Consider the following 19673-nt stretch of genomic DNA (forward strand, 5'->3'; position numbering starts at 1 on the left):
CACGACTGGACATGAGAGCAGGAGGTCAGGCAGTGAAGGAACAACTATTAATGTGCCACAGAGAAACATAACCTCTGCAGCTCGCTGCTGCAGAAAGCGTCGGGCGATTGAATATTGGTGAAAACTTAATTTCGGGTGTTTTTGAAACATAACTTCAGAACTGCAAGCAGGAGGCAGAGGTCAAAAATATCTGTTATGGTTTTGTTCCAGTCTCTGAAAGCTCTCAGTCGTCTTTGTGTGAGAGCAGGGCCGTCGGCACCTGCACCAGTGTCTGCGAGCGCTTCCTGATGCAAGTAATCCAGGTGGCTAATCAGCGGCTCAAACAGTGTCCTGCGCTCTACAGCAAGAATAATAAATACGAGGAAGAGGGATTATTGCAGCTGGGGGGTTTACAGTAAGGGAAGAGGAAGCACGACTCTGCTGAGCTCAGTTCGACTCCATATTTAAGGGAGCAGACATTTTAGCAGGTAACGTATCCGAGTGCTCGGATTATCGCTTTGTTTGCAAACGAGAGCAAAGTCAGAAAACGGCACAAAACAAAACACAGTTCCTTCCTGTTTGGCCTCGTGCTCTCTCGTGTCTCACCTGGCCAAACATATTCACTTACTTCTTACTGTCAAAGCTAGCAAAGATGTCTTCAAAGGCCTCTAGAGGGCGCTCCTCTGAGTGATCAAAGTAGAAATCGAGCATAGAAGCTCGTCTGTGGAAACGGAGAGGAGAGAACCGCACACACAGAGGACATGGGTGACGGAGGTAAAGTGACGGAGGATTTATCTTTAGCGGCGCTGGTGAGAGATGCGTTTGTGCCCGTGCTGAGGAGTCAACTCAAATTAGACAGTAACAAAGAAAGGATCAATGTGGAGGTGCAGATGTTTCACCGTCAACAGGAAGCTGGTGTGTGTGCATGTGGCAGCTTCATGAAGGGTGAACATTACGTTTAAAATAATCAGTCTGTGCTTCGTGACAACAACACCGTTATTAACTGCCACGTCCTCCAGAAGAGCCTGAAAAACCAGCCCGAGCACGAAGGTGAGCTTCATAGTTTCGTGTTGAATTACGTTACTTACTTGTACATTCTTTCTATGGCGGTGTTGGACCGCTGAAGCTCTCCTAAAGGAGTTCTGGTGACTGGACGGATAACACCTGACACCCCGAACAAACACGAGAGAGAAAAATCATTATTAACATCGGGAAAGCGTCTCGATTTCAAAGTTTCTGGCAGGAAAAAGGTGTTATCAAAGTCACGTGACTCTTTTTTCCCTCTTTTTTGTGTGTTTAGCATATTTAATCCTGATAATGCAAATAAAAAGGCACCAAATCAGACTTGTGGGAACAGTTTTAGCCTCCACTCTGCAGTCTGCATCACTTCTATGTGCACAATGACACTGCAGCAGTGAAAGTCATCAGATTGCTTTCACTGAAACCAATGCAGCTTAACAATTAACTCGTCTGCAGAAGTCAGATTATTTTGCAGACGATTCATTTCAGTTATTAAGATTAATCCTGTGCTAAATAATGAATCTGGCATTTAGGAAGTCTTCACACTAATAACACACCTGCGGTTTTTGCTGCCCAGGTGCGCCCGGCCTCGTTGAACGCAGCGAGGCCCCTGATCGTAGCTCTCAGGATGCCCCATCGAAACATGGCCACCGGGTCCATGCCTATGAGCTGCCGCACGTACGCTCTGTCGCTGCTCCGCAGCAGCGCCACGATGTCCGGCCGCATGTGGTCTGTGTTCTTCTCCCGGAAATCCTGGTGAGGTGAGAAACAGTTACGGGTGAGACACAAACCCTCGCGCTCAAACCGAGCTCCAATCGTCCTTTTGTCTCCACTCCCTACCTTGATGTGATATTTTACTTTCCCAGCAAAGTGCTGGATGACGAAGGCGGGCTCCATGACCGGCGTGGGGACAAAGTATTTGTTGCACTGGTGCTGCTGCTTGAACTTGGCTAATAAAGTCTCATCTGTGGCATGTGGGAAGCTGGGTCACAGACACGGAGAAGGAACGATGAGAGAAGCAGAGATTAAGGAAAAAGAAACTCAGAATAAATCAACTTAAAATAAACTTCTCTTACTTGCTCTCCTCATCCAGGAGGTAGAGCAGGCCGGTGGGTTTCTTGCTGATGAGATGGATGCAGCCCACGTTGTCTATGTAGTCGATGTTGTGCCAGGTGATGCCCTCTGCTTGGTACTCCTCCTGCACGTGACAGGACAGAGCATTAAGAGGTTAACCCTTTAAGACCTACCATAGAACCAAGTCCGCCAGAGCTGATATTATATGTTTACATGCTGTGGAGCCATTTTTGGGAGCATTTCAAGTTGCTATACATCAATACAACCATTATAGCCCAAATTTAATAATATGTCTGCATTAAGTGCATAGAAATTACATAAATTGCAAAAAAGTGCAATAAACTACAAAAAAATTGAAAATCGTTTTTGTTTTTTTAACATATATTTCTAGTTAGAGAAATTTAAGAGGCTTATCCCTCAAAACTGTAAATACAAAAAAGTTGCACAAAATAGTTTCCCACCACAGGAACTTTATTTTGAGTGTCTTCATAGTTTTATTTTTGAAATACACCAATTTTTATACACTGCAGGAAAAACAAAAATAAATATTATAATGCAAATTTGCAAAAAAGCAGCATATGCATCAAAATAAACTATTTCCAGCAGTGCAATATGAGTCCTAAGCATCCCAGAAACCACACAGAAAGTCATAAAGTCAAACATAACTTTTAAAAACACCAGTATAGGCTCATGAGGCCCTGATGGTAAAAAACTACATTTCCGTGAAAATGACGTCACTTCCGGTTTCGGGCAGGTCATGGCGGACATGCGATAGTTCGCTCTGACGTCTAATCCAACGTAGGAAGTGTTACAAACAGCTGATCGGATCAGCAAAGCGTGTTTCTGGAATATTATGTTTTTGTTGCTGCAAGTGCTTTTTATGCAGTTTTTGCAAAGTTATATGTGGAAGGAAACTGTGACCGAGGACAAGCTGATGGCATAAGATGTAAGTACAACTCCTCCGGTTTCATATGCAAAAAACATTATTGCACTAGCTCACGTGGTTGCAGAGCTACAGGGATTTAAAAATACTTATGCAAAACAGAGCGTGCTGCTCCGACCGGTTTTAAAGGGTTAAACGTGTCACCGCTGCTCTTTTAACCCAAATATCCGGATTTTTAGTCTCAAAAAGAAACAAACTGCACCATCACGTGACTGCAAAGTTACGTTTGACTACAAAAATGCAACATTATTACAATAACTTGATTTATAAACCAGCACGAACTCCCACATAACGGTTCTCCTCCGCGGAGATAATGTTTGGATGAGTCATCCTTCACGTGCTCGTTATTATAAACAGAGATTCGAAGCCAAACCTGACGGTGCAGCGTTCACGTCTCACCTGCTCCAGATTGAAGATGTGATGGTTGAAGTAATACTGCAGCTGCTCGTTTGCATAGTTGATGCAAAACTGCTCGAAGCTGTTGGTCTCAAAGTCCTCGAAGCCAAAAATGTCGAGGACGCCGATGGATAAGCACTGGAAGACAAGCAGAACGCCGAGTGAACAAAGGGAGGCGACGTAACTGGACTTTTCACGTCTGATGTGTGTGTTTCTTACTGGAACAGACTCCTCCATGTCTTTCTTATTGAGCAGCGCGTGATTGATGCGCAGGACGATCCAGTCAAACAAGGCGCTGTACAGAGATTTGGCCATAGAGTCTCGTGCTGTGATCGCCTGATAGGAGATAAAAGAGGTGATGCACAGAGCGTTAGAAAGAAACCCAGAACACGCCAACAGGAAGAAGACATCCAAAGCACGAAGAAAGAGGAAGTAATGAGAGACTGCACTGATGCTCACCTCAGAGTGTCTGTAGGGCAGGATCAGCTTGTCGTTGACCGTCACCGTCTTCCTCTTAGTCAGCGCCTCCACCAGCAGCTCCTCTTTAACCTGAGTGACATCAGCAGTTTAACAGTGGCCGCCGCACACACCTAACTAAACTAAACAAACACACATTCAAGTTACCTTCAGTAGGTCAGAGAGGGTCGCCAGCACCTCTGGCGGGCCCACGTCCAAGCCTTCATCTCGGCCCGTTGCCTTCTTCGTGTAGGTCACGTTGCCGAGGTACAGGATGGCGGAGAGCACAGAAAAGATCCTGCGACACAACAATAACAATGACACACTTTAGAAAGAGACAAACACGAGACACGTGTGGTGCTGGTCTTCAGCCCGAGCGTCCCTTTGAGCTGTGAGCTGAATGGAGCCATTGTAGTCGCTGCACGCCGTCTCTAATAAACTGGCTGATTGGCTCATTAGCTGCAGAGACTGCCAGGCTCTGAAAAGTATCTTTGTTGTCATCTGGGCTGGTAATGTGACTCAGTGCTCGCACTAAAATAACTCGTGTTTACAGGACTGAAGGCAAAGATGCTTCTTTCACTTCACTTACTGTTTCTTGGTGGCGGGAAGGAAGCCGACCATTTCCATCGCCTGCTGCAGACGTTCGAAGTCGTGACGCAAATCTTCCTCATCTTCAATCTTAAAATTTTGCTGCGAGGAAGAAGAACGAGGAAGTTATCGAGAGTGTTTGGAGATGGAAATAAAAAGGTGAAGCGGACACACGAAGGACGGAGGCGTGTGAGAAGGAGGTGGAGGAGAGGGAATAACAACGAGAGAGAACAAAGAGCGGCTCATTAACATGCAGGACACACGACCGAGGCTTGGCTGCGTTCATGAATACATCAGGTCACTCAAAGGGAAGCACAGCGTGACTGAGGTGCAGGGGTCGGCAACCTTTCTGATGACGAGCGGCGTCTAAAATTCCCTCAGACGTCACTGCGCCATAGCAACCGTGGCCTTAGCAATAAATGTAATAACGCTCTATATCAGTGGTTGTATTTGTGTGCGTTTCCGTGGTGCTGATGCTGAGCAGACAGATGCGCGACGCGTTTGAAAATTTCAACATCGCTTGAAAAAACTGACAGCTAGCAACGCCTCTGTCACCGGTAGGCGGAGTCATTTTTAGCCAATTACAAGCTGAATCTGGTAGTTGGGGTTGTTAGCTAAGATACCGTCATTAAGAACAACTAATGTGTCTACGCGAGCTAATCTGCGATGTGCACCGCTGACCTTCTCAGACTAACTCACTGCGCGTCGCGCCATCAGTTAACCCTTCGCGTGCCAGCTGTGGCATGAGTGCCCAGGGTGGCCGACCCCTGCTGTAAAGGCCACGCCCATGACCGGGTTCAAAGGTTAACAATCAACAGGAAAGTTATTTGGTGGGCTGAAAACAGGAGACTGAAATTAAATGGAGAAAATAGTTTAGATAGGAAAGTTTGCTGATTCCTGATCTATCAAAGAGACGTCACACTTTATCTGAAAATGCTTCATCAGCCGTCCTGATAAGTGTAACTGGGGCTGTGCGATATGACCAAAATCTCATATCCTGATATAAAACATCTATCATCTGATAACCATATAAATCACAAAAATGTAACATTTTCTGTAAATTCTGTGAATCTCGGGCAGCTCGACTTGCGTGAAGTGTTTCCAGCTGCGCGTCGTGTAGCTGGAGTCGAGTGTTTTAACGATGCATGAAACGATACATTTTTAGACATAAGTTGTAACGGCGCCGTTTTCTTTGTATTTATTACACGGCGTGCTGCGGGGAAAAGCCTGTTCTAACGTTTGAGTCTAAGGTTGATTTTTTTAGCACCTGGCGTCTTTTTTACTTCTCATCCGTAAATAATCTGCTCTTTCACCTGATTCAGTTTATTTTGAAAAGTCTCAACAGGATCTTAAGCTTTATTGTGAAAGGTTTATGTGGAACATAAACAAGCGGACACGCGATGCTGTTACCGTCGTTGTTGCTAACGACAACGCATAAAACCAAACGCTTGTCTGTCTGTAGTGTGGTTATATTAAATATAAGAGAAAGAGAACTTTAAGAAATTAATAATAACTACAGTGACATCAAACCATGAAAAAATATTGCCGTAAACAGTTTATTTTGCGACGCCACAAAACAAACGATAGCGTAAAATGAAACGATAGACGTTATATCGAACAGCTCTAAGTGTAACTCAAATCTGATTCCTTAATACTTAAGAAACATTTCCATTACTGGTGGAAAAAAGTGAAACGTGAGCCTGCTATGAAACATTAAAAGGATGCAGGCAGCTTCCTAAATAAAACCTGCTTTAAATGTTATTTTAGCTGAAGCTGCAGATCGAGCAGATGCTGGGGGCAAATATTTTAAATAAATAAATGTTGATCATTTCCATATTTATCACATTTTGTCGTCACAGGGGGGCCTGGAGGAGGGCGACGGAGGCCCCTGGAGGAGGGCGACTGAGGCCCCTGGAGGAGGGCGACTGAGGCCCCTGGAGGAGGGCGACTGAGGCCCCTGGAGGAGGGCGACTGAGGCCCCTGTGGCGCCGGAGCAGCGACTCTGTACCTGCTTGAGGTAGAAATAGTCTTCAGGCGGCAGCAATTTAAACTCCTTTCGTTCTTCCTCTGAAGCGCCCAGCAGCAGGTAGTAAAACACGTGATAGTTCCTGGAAAAGAAAAAAACATGAACTTTACACCAAGTTATTACTGAGGGAAAAAGTTCCTTTCATTTTTACACCATTGCTGTTCATTAGTAGACGAGCTGATGGCCATAAACAGAGTCAACAAGCCGACGTCTGAAGCTCGGTGCTGTTTACAGTAGTTTTCCACCGGTGCTATCAGCGAGCAGCTTTGTTGTATGAGCACACGGGAGTAATGAGTTTCCACACTTATCACTAAGAAACAATAACACCACCCAGCAGACGCACCGTCACCTGCAACTATGTGATTAACAGCACACAGTAGGCGGGGGGGGGTAACGTGACGTAATCGGCAGCAGTAGGTGAACAGATTTTCCAAAACTAGCTGCGAAAACCTCGACAGGAAGAGCTACTGGAGGCTTTTCTACACACACGAAGCATCAGCTGATCCAAAGCTCAATATTCTGAGTTTAAAGTGTGGCAGAGACACACATATACACAAAGAATAAACTAGTGTCAGTCTCACTTTTTAGATTATACACTTTTAATCTTGTGTTTCTTTTAAAGATCATCATCAGCATTCAGGAACCACTGATGTCAGTTTATCTGTCGCCTCTTCCTCTGACTCACTGATCACACAGAGAAAATGATGAAGCAGGATTACGTCGCTCTGACTGCGTTTCTCAGTCACCAAAGTGAAATAACTGTTTGCATATTAGTCACACAAGCAGCAACAGACGAGCAGCCTGGTTGGTAGGAAACAGTGCAGCGAGTAACACGAGAGGCAGCGTCAATGTGCAGCAACGAATATTCTTAACTGTTGGTCAAAACTTGTTTAGTGTTTATTATCTGCAAATAAACACAACTGCAGGTCCTGGGTTATAAGACGACCTCGTGAGGGTCAAGACCCCGTCAGTCCTCACCTCTCGTTCTTCGCCCGAGAGACCAGACGAGACTTCTCCAGGAGGTACTTCTCCACCACTGCCCTGCAAGATGGAGAAAAACACAGAGAGGGGGGAGGATGAGAAAAAGCAGAAGGAGGAGGATGAATCATCTGATCTAAAAAAGGTCACTCGGCTGTGTCTCCCAGGTCACTTGTGAAAGTGGGCTGCTAATAAAGACTGAGGGGAGGAGCGGGGGAAGTGAGGGCAGATGGTCAATCAGAGAGGGAACAAAGCTCTCAGATATGGCTGGACGTGTGTCGTCACCAGTGTTGGTCAAGTTACTTGAAAAGAGTAATCAGTAACTAATTACTGATTACTTCCCCAAAAAAGTAATCCAGTTACTTTACTGATTACTTATTTTCAAAAGTAATTAATTACTTAGTTACTTAGTTACTGTTTAAAAACACGATTTACAACCTGAATAGGTGATAAAGTGATAGATCTTTCAGCCCAATTCTACTTTTTCTACATAATCATCATACAAAATGTAATCAAATGGAAAAGTCTCTTTTAAAACTTGTTTTATTCGTTTTAATCTTTTAACTTTATGCATCAAGTAAAAATTTAATTATCTGCAACATTCTCTGACTGGAAGAAATTTGTTTAATATTTAAACCTATTTTCTGCACATTCCAGCACATAAAATAAAATATTTTGTGTGTTTACACTCAGTCTTTCAAATAGATGCAAGTAAAACACAGCAGAAAATAAATAAAATCAAAGACTAGCGGTCCTGTTGCTCTATTTTCACCTGTAAAGCAGGAGTGGGGTAGGCGGAGGGTTACCCTGGTGCAGGTGTGCAGCGGTCAGTGGAAGAATCCGCGAGTTTCTCTGTGAGTTTCCCATTACGTCGTAGCTACTCGGTGCTTGTTTGGAAGTTTAGGGGTTTTTTCGCTGTAAAAAGAAGTTTTCTTCCCACGCACAACGGACACTAATGTTTTTGTCACTTTTTATGGAATCAAACTCAAAGTAAGGTCAGTACTTCCACGCTTTAAACGCTGCACGCTCATACTCTCTCTGCACTCGATATATGATCCATTGTTGATCTGCACACAGCTGTTGTCACGAATGTCGCACTCGCTTACGTCACTGTCATGAGACATTCTCGCAAAAAAATCACGGTTTTAGTAACGCAGTAACGCAGCGTTCCTACGGGAAAGTAACGGTAATCTAATTACCGTTTTTGCGATAGTAATCCCTTACTTTACTCGTTACTTGAAAAAGTAATCGGATTACAGTAACGCATTACAAGTAACGCGTTACTGCCCATCTCTGGTCGCCACACAGCAACACGCCGACCGCAGACAGCTTAGGATTCATGTGTTTGACTGTATAGAAGGAGACGGAGGGAAAAAGCAGCTTTATTTACCTGCTGCATCAGGCCGAGGCCGTAAAGTTTGACTTATAAAATCTGATTTAGCAAAGTTGGTTTTTCAGTAGCCAAGCAAAAACAGCACTGACGCCAGTCCTCCTGACACACTAAGAATAGCTGTGCTGTGAGAAACCGGCTTCGACTACGTAAAGTTCAAACGCTAACTTACGTGCTCTGTGACGTCGGGCTGTAATCAGCTGTGCCCATCATGACCACAAAACACCCACAAAATGCTGTTTATCATCATTATTCTAACAAACAAGATCGTCTGACGGGAATCCCGATCGCGCTGCCCACAGATACTGAGGTAAGTCGCTCTCGACCTGTTAGAGGCTTCTGCAAACGTCTGTGAATATGCACAGGCATGCAGGGGTGGTGCATCAATAACGATCCCCGCTCATTAGCTGATCTGAGAACAGCTGATGTTTGCTGAACGTGAGCTGAAGAAGGTTCAGAGACGAGAGCATGAAAACATGCAGACTGTCGGTCAGCTCAGAGAGCCGAGGCGAGCGGCAGCTTCCTCTTTGCTGATCCACTCCACTGGAGACGGGGAGACACACACTGTGGCGGCCTCCTGAGTCCTTAACCGCCTACAAGTGGGAGTCTACACTAGAAAGAATAATGGCGGTGTGCTTCGAGTAGATATGATATGTTCTGCACTTCGTTATCTTCGGTGGGAATCACAGAAAAGCCTCAGCCGGCTAAAATCGACTCCTCGGATTGAATTACAGAGCTGAGGCGGAGCAATGAGAGCTGGTGCTGTCAGGCTGGAGACACCCACTTAGTGTGGAGCTGAACATCTGTCAGCGCAGCATCAACGTGTTCATTCACAGAGAATTAATCTTAGAAATATCACCGTATCAGTCATTAGTCTGAACGCTGCGCTAAACGTTCGCTGCAGCTCGACATGCTGCCTTTCTTTAAAGATGCCGAGCATCTGTTCCTCTGCCTTGATGAGGAAATGAGGAAGTGACACGGCTGACCAGACTTTGATGCAGCTCCTAACCAGAGTCTGGCTGCTGAGAAAAAGGAAGGACGTGCTAGTGGTTGAAAGTTTCAGTGTATACACACACAGTGAACATGGGAAGAACCATGTGACGCGGTAGAAAAGTAAAGAGGAAGACGCAGCGTGTAGAGAAAACACACACACACACTTACCCTCTGACCACGCCGCTCTCCAGATAATTAACCTGGATGAATTTGCCAAAGCGGCTGGAGTTGTTGTTGTGGGCCGTCTTGGCGTTCCCAAAGGCCTGGAAGAGAGAAGAGGATTAAAGTCAGCTACACAGAGCGCATCGATCTAACCAATCATGATTTAGCCCAATGTCCTGGTCAAATAATAAAAAATGAATGTAAGTGGTTAAAACTGCAGTCGGACTGATGTACAGGAGAAGACATCAGAACACACAGCACTACCAGGGTCATTTAAACCTCTGCAGCTTCTCTTTAAACTGTTAGCTTTCAAACCATCAGTGGAATCAGGACTTTGCTGAAGTCAAAAACAACCGTCAGTAACTACAAAGGCTGCACAGTCCTGGTTCAACCTCGTTTTGAAGCTGAAACCGTAGAAGCGGGAGGGAGTGGGGCAAGCATCTGCAACTCATCTGAATTTGCCCTTTTCTTCTCATTTACTCGCTCTTTGCACCTCCTCGGGGTCAATGTGTGTGAGAAAGCTTAGGTCAGTAATGATAAACGAGGCCGGGGCCGACCCTCTGCACGGCCGTGTCACGCCAACGTTTCTCTGCAGGTCTCGGGCCAATCGCAACGACCCCAGGCTTACCCAGCCTCTCTGAGGCGCCGTGTTTATTGCACGGATACGTTACAAGAATAGCACGTTTTCCCCCCTCTTCATGATGAGATGTTCACATGGTCACACACAAACACAAAACAAGGCCGCCACAGGGGAAGTTGACTCAATGCATGTTAAATAGGAAGTGCATTCTGTTTTGTAAGGCGGTCGCAGGGTGAATTTGATACAGTGGTGTTGGGAAGATTGGAAAAAAGACTGCAAGTGTGCACACACACACACAAACGCACGCACGCACGCACGCACGCACGACTGAGATTCCTTAGGATGAACCGTTGACCCATTTTCTTTTCTTCTGCACAATTACACCCCTTGTGCTCTGTTCGTGTACGCTCATCTGCTCTTTTTTGTTCTTTAAGCAAGAACAACTTTGATCAATTTTTATGCTTTAGTGCAAAAAAAGAAGTCAAAATGTGATTTTAATAGTGTGTGAGAGACCAGAACAGTCTGCAGCTCTGAACTTGCTCAGACGGCGCCTCCACTCACCCACTCACGGAGGTTTTTCCCTCTTTTTTCTGCACACAATTCATCCAGGCTGTCTGCTTGTTCAGATCAACCATGCAACTGTTTTTAATATCTTTGCTTAAATGGTTTTCTTTCCATTTCTTCTACTCCCTGTATGAAGGTCAGTAAATGTGTTCGGTGTCCGGGACCAAACTCTGGGAAATCTGTGCAGGACCCAGGCTGCTGCACGGAGGGAATTCTAAACGTGTCGCAGCATCATTCGTATTCAAACATGCCCTTCATCAGATCATCCGATTGGTTTGAAGCGCAGCAGGTATGAGGAAACACAGCAGCCGTTTCGCCGCACGTTGTCTATGGAGAGACGAGGCCTAATAGGAACTCTTACGCAATACGGTTCGCCCTCAACGAGTTCATAAAAGAAGCAGAAAAAGAACGAGGCGGAAAAAAGGCACAACTAGGTGAAAGGGACCTTGGCAATCTACAGCGAGTGCACACGCCGCATACAGAGAGCTTTCAGCCCACTTCTGTTCGTTTAGTCATTTATTTTAAATGACAACAGACAACATCCAAAGTATGAACTCCAAATGTGAACAGACAGACAAAGCAGACGGACATTTGATAAGCATTCACAGTGTTTTTGTGTTTTTGTCCTTTCTCACATTCAAGCTTTAATATTGCTGAAACGATTCACCTGATATGAACCGTTTAAAAACATGTGGTTTCGACAGGCCGCGAAATCTGCTGTCAGTGACTGGACATCAAATATCTTTGGGACCTTCAGCAGAGCCAGACAGGTACCTTTAAAGTAGGGATGCACCGATACCGATACTGTAAAATGTGTGTGTACTCATACTCGTAAAAGTTAACCGATACCATGAACCGATACCAACTTATTTCATTAATCAGAGGGTGGCTTGTCATTTCTGTTGTAGTTTTTAGATTGGCCACTAGGGGGACATCCGGCGCTAAACAGGCACAGGGTTAGACGAGTGAGACTGGCGGCTCCAGATAAAAAAGAGAAACTGGAGGCTGCTGTAGCTAGGCTAAACAAAATGTCAGCAGTGTGGAACAGCCAACTTTAACTCAGGTTTTGGAAAAGCGATGAAAAATGTCAAGAGAAAATCCACGGGCAGTTAAAATAACAGAGGCTCTGACTCATTTTATCGCTCTGGATGACCAGCCAATGCCGGCCGTGGAAAACATAGGATTGCACCGTCTTCTCAGCATACTCGAGCTGTGATATGAAATTCCCAACCGCCCACACATCAGGGAGATAATGGTGCCAAAACTTTCTGAAGAGGTAAAGACAAGCAGTGTGTGCGCGACGTCAGTCCTCGGTTTAACGGCACAGTGGACTGATGAGGAGTTTGTTCGTCAATGCCGAGCAAACTCGATACCAACTTATTAACCAACTTAGTTAACCGATACCAACTTATTTCATTAGTCAGAGGGTGGCTTGTCATTTCTGTTGTAGTTTTTTAGATTGGCCACTAGGGGGGCAATTATTATTTTATTTATTATTTATTTTATAATAATTATTTTGTTTGTTTGTTTGTTTACAATATGGACACTCTGCAATAATTTAAAAGTTTATTTTATTCGCAAACCTAATTTGTATTTATTTGATTCCAAACAGAAGTGTTTATTTATTATTCTGAAGTATCGGTTTTTGTACTCTGTATCGGCAAGTACTCAGATCCAAGTATCGGTATCGTATCGGTTTGAAAAAATTGGTATCGTTGCATCCCTACTTTAAAGGTTAATCAGCTCCATAGAGAATGGAATTTTAAAACAGTCCCTCAAAAATGAAAAACATTTTATGCAATTCCCAGAAGATTTCTCACCTGGAATTATGTTTTCATATGAATTTGTGACGTCAGCTGGGAAGTTTCTGTTAACACCGATGAACTGACCGAGCGGTGAGACTTCGCTGTCACAGGTTTTTCAGTGATACTGTGAAGCTAATAAAAACATAAAAACAGCAAATCTGAAAGTATCGTGGAGATGTGAGAAACCTGAAAGCGATCTACGTCACACAGCGCACATTTCTCACTGATTTCGACCTGCGGAGAGCCGGTTTCACTGGTATCCCACTCCCCGTACATTCCCACTGTATCAGAGCCAGACTTACCAGTCTGAAGACTCACATCCCTATTTAGACAAGCTCGTCCCTCCCACACACACACACACACACACACACACACACACACACACACACACACACACACACACACACCCTTACAAAGAACACTAGGGGAGTGTCTCTGTGCAGTTTATGAGCAGTTTGTCTCAACAAGCGAGTGTGACATGATATAATTCAAACAGCTTAAACATGAGATGTAGTCAAAGCCTGCATAAACACGAGGAAACCAAAAGAAAAGAAAACCCAGCAAAGGAGGGAAAGTTTGATTTTGCACAAGATTGGACGTTTTGTGACTTTGCTGCCCTGAAAGTTGTTGTATTTCCTCATTTCTTGCATAGTTTTAGCGTGCACACTGACGCCAAAGCTGAACGTTAAGACAACTTTGTAATGAGTGAAGACGTGTCCCGGAGCATCGCTGCATCCTTTCAGGTTTTGCAGTTCAAAAGAGCTTCAGTTAAAGTTTCCACAGGCGCTGCCAAGGCCGTGACACCGACACCTCGCTGCAGCAACTGCCAGTTCCCACATTCACAGCGGACAACGGCAGTCACTCATGCAGAAATGACTCAAACTGCTAGGTGGACATGTTTACTCGTTTGGCAGCAGAAAGTTTAAACTAAAAAGTATATCTGTCATGATTTTGAAGCCTTAGACACGCTCATCTATCACGGTTATGTTGGAAAACCAAGCAGCAGGATCTATATCATCGCTGGCATAACGCTGAGGCCGATCAGTGCTTAGAGACAAAATAATCACTTTGTTGTTGACATGAATGTGAGAAATGCTTTGGAGAGATCACATGATGTTGGCAGCGATTGAATCCAACCACATCTCTGCACAGTTCTTGCTCTAAGCTTGGCTTCAGGCTGCCAATATATGCCACCGACTACGCTTAAACCCTTCGAGCTCGTCTGAACCGCCGACAACGAACGGATTCTTTCAAGCATCACAACGCCGTCGACGGCAGAAACAAATACTTCTGTAATCTTTCTAGACAAAACAAACACAATGATGCCGGTTTGGACAGAGAAAAGTTGAAGTAATTTTTGGGAGTTTTCTAATTAGATTTATTGATTATTACAACAATCGCACACAGAGATGGCAACTTATGCTTTTAAAAAGTAGGACAATCATCACCTGGCAGCTACACAGCACTAAATCAATTACTGTGGAGACTCGCACTGGATGCATGGTGGTAATAAAGTGGTGGTGGTAGTCGTGGTCGAGGGGAAACAGTAATTGCTTCAGTATGCAAAGGCTGATTGTAACAAATTATTCCTATTTTTAGCAAAGCCTGGAAAGCAAATCAGAAACGGACAGAAACCAACTTAAAAGCTAAATGATGGAGTTTTGCTCTGGTGTAAAAAGTCATTTTTAACTCTAAACCATCTGCGCCCAACTTAAGTTTCACAATAAACTGCACAATCGTCTATATTTTAGGAACAGGATCTAAAAATACTGGCACGTACGCAGAAGCACAGGCATACTGAATCTGCACCACGAGATGAACCGACCGGCGGGGTCGCGAGGAGTCATTCTGCACCATCCATGAAGGAGGAAACGGCACACACAACTGTTTCTCCGATTCTCATTTAGTGCAAGAATGTCAGCAATTCTGATCTTTGTGAAGTGTGTTTAGTCTGAACTAGGGTTAAGTGACGAGCGCAGCCGCCAAGTCGGCAACAAGCGGTGATGACGAAGGAGGCGCCGAGTTAAAGGATGCATCAGCGGGAACATCGTTTCAGTCTGCTGTGCGGGAGCATTTTGTGCTCTCCAAAGATGACGGCGGATAAACTGAGCGCGCTACCGCTGTGCAACACGTGGGGCTCATGCTAACGGCGGCACGGCACCTACGGAAACATCGCCACGGTGTGTTTACTGGCAGCGCAAGGAAGAGAGCCGGGTAGGAAAGAACAACGTCTACTCCCTGCAGCTTTTAAACAGTCAGGGCTAAAAGCTACAATAAAAGCAGGAGGAGGTTTCACAGCTGAGGGTGCAGCCTAAAGCTGCTGCAAAGTATTCAGGATATCAATAAAGCAACAATATCCTCCAGATGACGCTTCAGAAAAGACACAATGAGGAATTTTTACCACACCACGTGGAGCTCTTACTAGAGTAACCCCTGACCCTAACCTGCAGAACCACTGAAAGTTTTCTGTTTACATGCGCGGAGATGGACCGTGTCACTCTGCAGGCTCGGCCACACACGTTAGCGTCTCGCTGAAGCGCCGACAAACGGTGATGGAATGGAAACGAAGGGCAAAAGCACAACCCTGTTATTACACACGAAACAACACAACAAATGCAATCAATGCAGCAGCTGAACTGGGGCGTCACATCGTGTGTCTCGGTAAAACAGGCTCCTGTTTGTCCGCTGAAGCACAGCAGCCAGCCGTGCCCTGAAAACCAAGCAGGAGAAGCTGTTCACGAGCACGTGACAGGCTGCAGCGCTATGTAGAACAGCAGGAGCGTCTCATGCACTGTGATGTCAGAAACTATGTCAAGGATACTGGAGGACCTAATTAAGGTTCTCAAACCTCTGAAGAGTACAATGACTGATGAGCATCAGCCCTTTGCAGAAGCTTATATTGAAATCCATGACAGCTCCACCATCACAGAGCTAAAGTCCTGGAAGGCAGACGCAAAGATCTGCACAGAGCCGGATCCTGGATCCAGGATTTCAGAACTATTTCCTCTTTTATTTAATGAGACAATCTAAACCCACAGCAGTTCATTCACAGTATGCCACAGTCAGTCCAGTCTGTGTGAGGACCTTGCACAGAAGGTATCGAGCCTGCTGTCATAACTGATAACGCATCTGCAGCTTCTGGTCCAGAGCCTCGGTGCCGAGTTCAAGAGGAACCTCTCACTGTAGCCGTCAGATTTCTGACATTATTTTTTCAGGCTGAATTATTTTTGATGATCATAAAACTTTTTCCAGTGTTGCAGTCTGCAGAAAAAATGTTGCTAAAGCCAAAGTGCTCCCACCCCAGAGCCTTTTTGGGTCCATCTAAAACGATAGATGTGAGTCGGCTGATTGATCAGACTGAAAGGTAACATTAAGCAGGACATGAAGTGAAAAGGTTCAAGAGGTATGTTCAAGTTTTCATGCACCAGTTTTGCTCCTCTTGTGGTTTGGTGTTTTACCAGATTGGAGTCGTTTTAAGCCACTCCACCCATGTCTAGATGGGGACCACATCAAACCCCAGCCTGTGGTGTGGTCACAACACACGAATAGACCCTGAAGTGGCACAGCTGACATGTAGCAGTACATGTCAGCTGTGTGCGGACTGCAGGGCGAAGCATGTTCTGCTTTTCAGCAAGATGCTGAACGGTGTGATTACAGGAGGCCTCTGCATACGTGTGTGTTTATAGGACGGTTGACTCACAGTGACTTAATCACAGTAATGCCAGCTTTTCCCAGACTCACACACAATGCCACCCAGCCTGAATAACTACCCATAAGCAAGAGATAAACAATGGATCAGCAGATGCTATGGCCTCCTCTGCACTTCCTGAACTACAATACAATACTCTGGCCTGCCCACGCCCCTCAAGACTCTGAGCTAACAGTAGACAGAGCTACCGCTGCTACTTCCCATGTCGTAGCGACTTCCTGTTTGGTGCTTCGGGATAACAGGAACTTCCTGTCTGAAAGAGTGAGCGTGGCAGGAGGAGGCTTAAAAAGGCATATGTGCTTAAGTAAGATGTTAAGCTTTAAGCACAGAGCTTTATATTACATATAACAGGCCACCTATATTCATTAGAGGTGGGAATCACCATACATCCCACGATACGATATTATTGCAATTTTTTAAAAATATTTTGCGATATTCAGATTCTGTACATAAAGGTAAACTTTATCAATCATCATTTTCTCTAATATCAAAGTCTCACACTCAGTCTTTCTCTCATTTCAGTTTGATTGTTGACAAACTGAACGGTTTGTATTACAGTCTAGTCCAACTTAACTGAATCAACCATCTGGTACAATTATAGCTATTCTGAACTATGCAGTTTATGAAAACTATGCAGCCCCTTCAGCAACTGAAGAATTTGAAAGTAAATTAAAACAAAATATAATTTTACATTAAATAAAAAAGTTTTAAACTTAATTAAATAAAACATGTCTTAAATTAAAATAAGTAAACTGTCATGTTTATTAAACACATTTGGACATTGAAGGAATGTCAGGATTCTTGCTCAGAAAAAGGATCAACATGCTCTGAAGTCAGAGCACAAAAACCTTTTTGTAACAAAATATCCATTTCTGCTGTCCCTGTATCCATACATTATTAGCAAACAAAATATCACCATGCTACACAGTATCCATTTCCCCCACCCCTAATATTCATGCCTCTGCCTTTATTTAAACTGTTCAACATTTCTTTGAATGTGTGTCACATTTTAGAAACGACCACATTTAGAAGAGAGCGACAGGAAACGTTCAGCTGGTAATTTCACTAAAAATAAATAAAAAAACTAGAATTCCACTCAAGCCAATCTGATCTTAGACGGGCTGATTGTGCGATTAATCGCACAACGACCCACATTACTCATCACATAATTGCATTAAAAGACACCGAGGCCACAAAAAGACAGCTATTTGCCATAGCTGCTGTCCACACCGTACAGCTCAATACAAGCTAACCAGCACATATTCCACGATAATACCTGTGTGATTATTAGTGTGATGACAGAGCGGTGCAGCATTGTGCGTCACTTTCAGAGGCAGCTTCAATTAAAAGAACTGAAGTTCTGCTGGTTTCTTTATCCATTGTGTATTACAGCTAACACACATCCTGTTGCTACTTACAGTGCTGAACACATTCATTAGACCACCTGTCATAAAAACACGTTTTTCTGTGCAGGAAGTAAACAACTGATTTGGTATCTAAAAATAACAACGTGATTTACTATTTTTCTATAAATTCACAGATGGCAAAAATTATATTTTAGCATTAAAAATGAGGATCTTGCACACACCAGTGGACTGACCATCAGAGAAACAACATTTATGACATAACTAAGGAATAATGGAGTCTCTCATATCAGGAGTTTTCATCTGCATGAGAAAAACTGTTTGCACAGCGTCGCCCGGCTTTCTCTGCATCCGTCTGCGGGACCTCGATTGACTCAATCGTGCTTTTATCCTGAGCAAGCTGCTTAACTGCTAATATGCTTGTGTTGTTGAAATGAAAACTATTCAGCAAAGTGTTGCAATGGACTAGAAACTGTTTGTATTTAAATAACTGAGAGACTTTAATTCTCTTTCCAGCATGCATGAATCTGCACCAGAATATAATCAAAACATTTTGTCTGTTCTAAAGTTTAAAGCTGCATATTTCACCCTCTCAGGACTAGAAGATCGTTCTTAACCACAGCTTTTAAACGTTCTCCTGTATGAAAGCCAGCTTGCTTAAACAGAGCCAGGCCCTACTGACAAAAAAGAAAAAGATGGCAAAAGAAAACAAAGAAGCCAAAAGAACCACGTAAGAGAGGATCAACCAGTCGAACCGGTTCACGAGTGGAGGCACAGCTTTATTGCTTTCCTGCAGCTTGAAGCTTTTATTTGTTCCATTATTTTCAGGACAGAGGCTGAAAAATTAAAGAACAGCATACAGAAAAAGGGGGGCGCTAAGTAGGACAGGAGCTTTGCAGATGGTTTCAGGTTGTGGCCTTTCATTCAGCCAGCACCGCACGATGATCTCACCTCGTCAAAATGTGGGCCGGACCTCTAGGCCTCCCCTATAGCTCGATGACACACACGTGTTCAGAGACACAGTCACACACTTTCCACTGCTGTAACCTGACCAGCCTCAAAAAAAGGAACCAAATTAAATCCTTTTGTAAAAATTCCTCCATTTGGGCAAAAACACTAAAAATAGTATAAAACCCTCAAACGACGTCGACAGCTGTGAGCGCCACGAACCTTAAAACAACCAGAACTTCTACACTCATAACTGAGGAGGTTCATCCAGCTCAAACACAACCTGACTAAAGTAAAAAAGATGATGAGTGCAGGCTGAAAGGGTGAGTGACCAGTGAGATTACTGAGGCCAGATTCTGCTTGTAAAACAATAAAGGCAAGTTTATTTGTAGAGCACAATTCAACAACAAGGTGATTCAAAGTGCTTTACAGAGACATTAGAAACAAAAACAAATAAAAAGCTGATTTAAAATTGATTAAAACGAGCAAACAAACAAACAAACTAATTAACAAACAAACAAAACAGTATATAAAATCAAAAGTTTTGAAATTTAAGTTTAAGTGCAGATTTGGCGTTTTATTCAAATGCAGCTGAGAACAGGTGAGTCTTCAACCTGGATTGAATAAACTGAGTGTTTCAGCTGATCTGAGGCTTTCTGGGAGTTTGTTCCAGATATAAGGAGCATAAAAGCTGAATG

General features: G+C 44.0%; 1 protein-coding gene across 9 annotated transcripts in view; it reads right to left on the reverse strand.

Annotated features, from left to right (window-relative positions):
* myo9bl (myosin IXb-like) overlaps positions 1–19673 on the reverse strand; it is a 64247-nt gene that overhangs the window by 16051 nt on the left and 28523 nt on the right. For 7 of the 9 annotated variants that reach the window (XM_085150863.1, XM_085150861.1, XM_085150865.1 and 4 more), the window contains exons 5-17: positions 10012–10106; positions 7461–7523; positions 6465–6564; positions 4458–4558; positions 4037–4166; positions 3872–3961; positions 3632–3748; positions 3416–3550; positions 2076–2197; positions 1840–1981; positions 1557–1752; positions 1068–1143; positions 608–700 (exon numbers count right to left, since the gene is read on the reverse strand). In XM_085150863.1, coding sequence (XP_085006989.1) covers positions 608–700; positions 1068–1143; positions 1557–1752; positions 1840–1981; positions 2076–2197; positions 3416–3550; positions 3632–3748; positions 3872–3961; positions 4037–4166; positions 4458–4558; positions 6465–6564; positions 7461–7523; positions 10012–10106 — 1460 coding nt within the window. The remainder of the gene's footprint in view (positions 1–607; positions 701–1067; positions 1144–1556; positions 1753–1839; positions 1982–2075; positions 2198–3415; positions 3551–3631; positions 3749–3871; positions 3962–4036; positions 4167–4457; positions 4559–6464; positions 6565–7460; positions 7524–10011; positions 10107–19673) is intronic. The other 2 variants (XM_085150864.1, XM_085150866.1) reach the window with 1 other exon arrangement.

This window comes from Neolamprologus multifasciatus, chromosome 23 (genome assembly GCF_963576455.1).
Source record: "Neolamprologus multifasciatus chromosome 23, fNeoMul1.2, whole genome shotgun sequence".
NCBI classification, from domain to species: Eukaryota; Metazoa; Chordata; class Actinopteri; order Cichliformes; family Cichlidae; genus Neolamprologus; species Neolamprologus multifasciatus.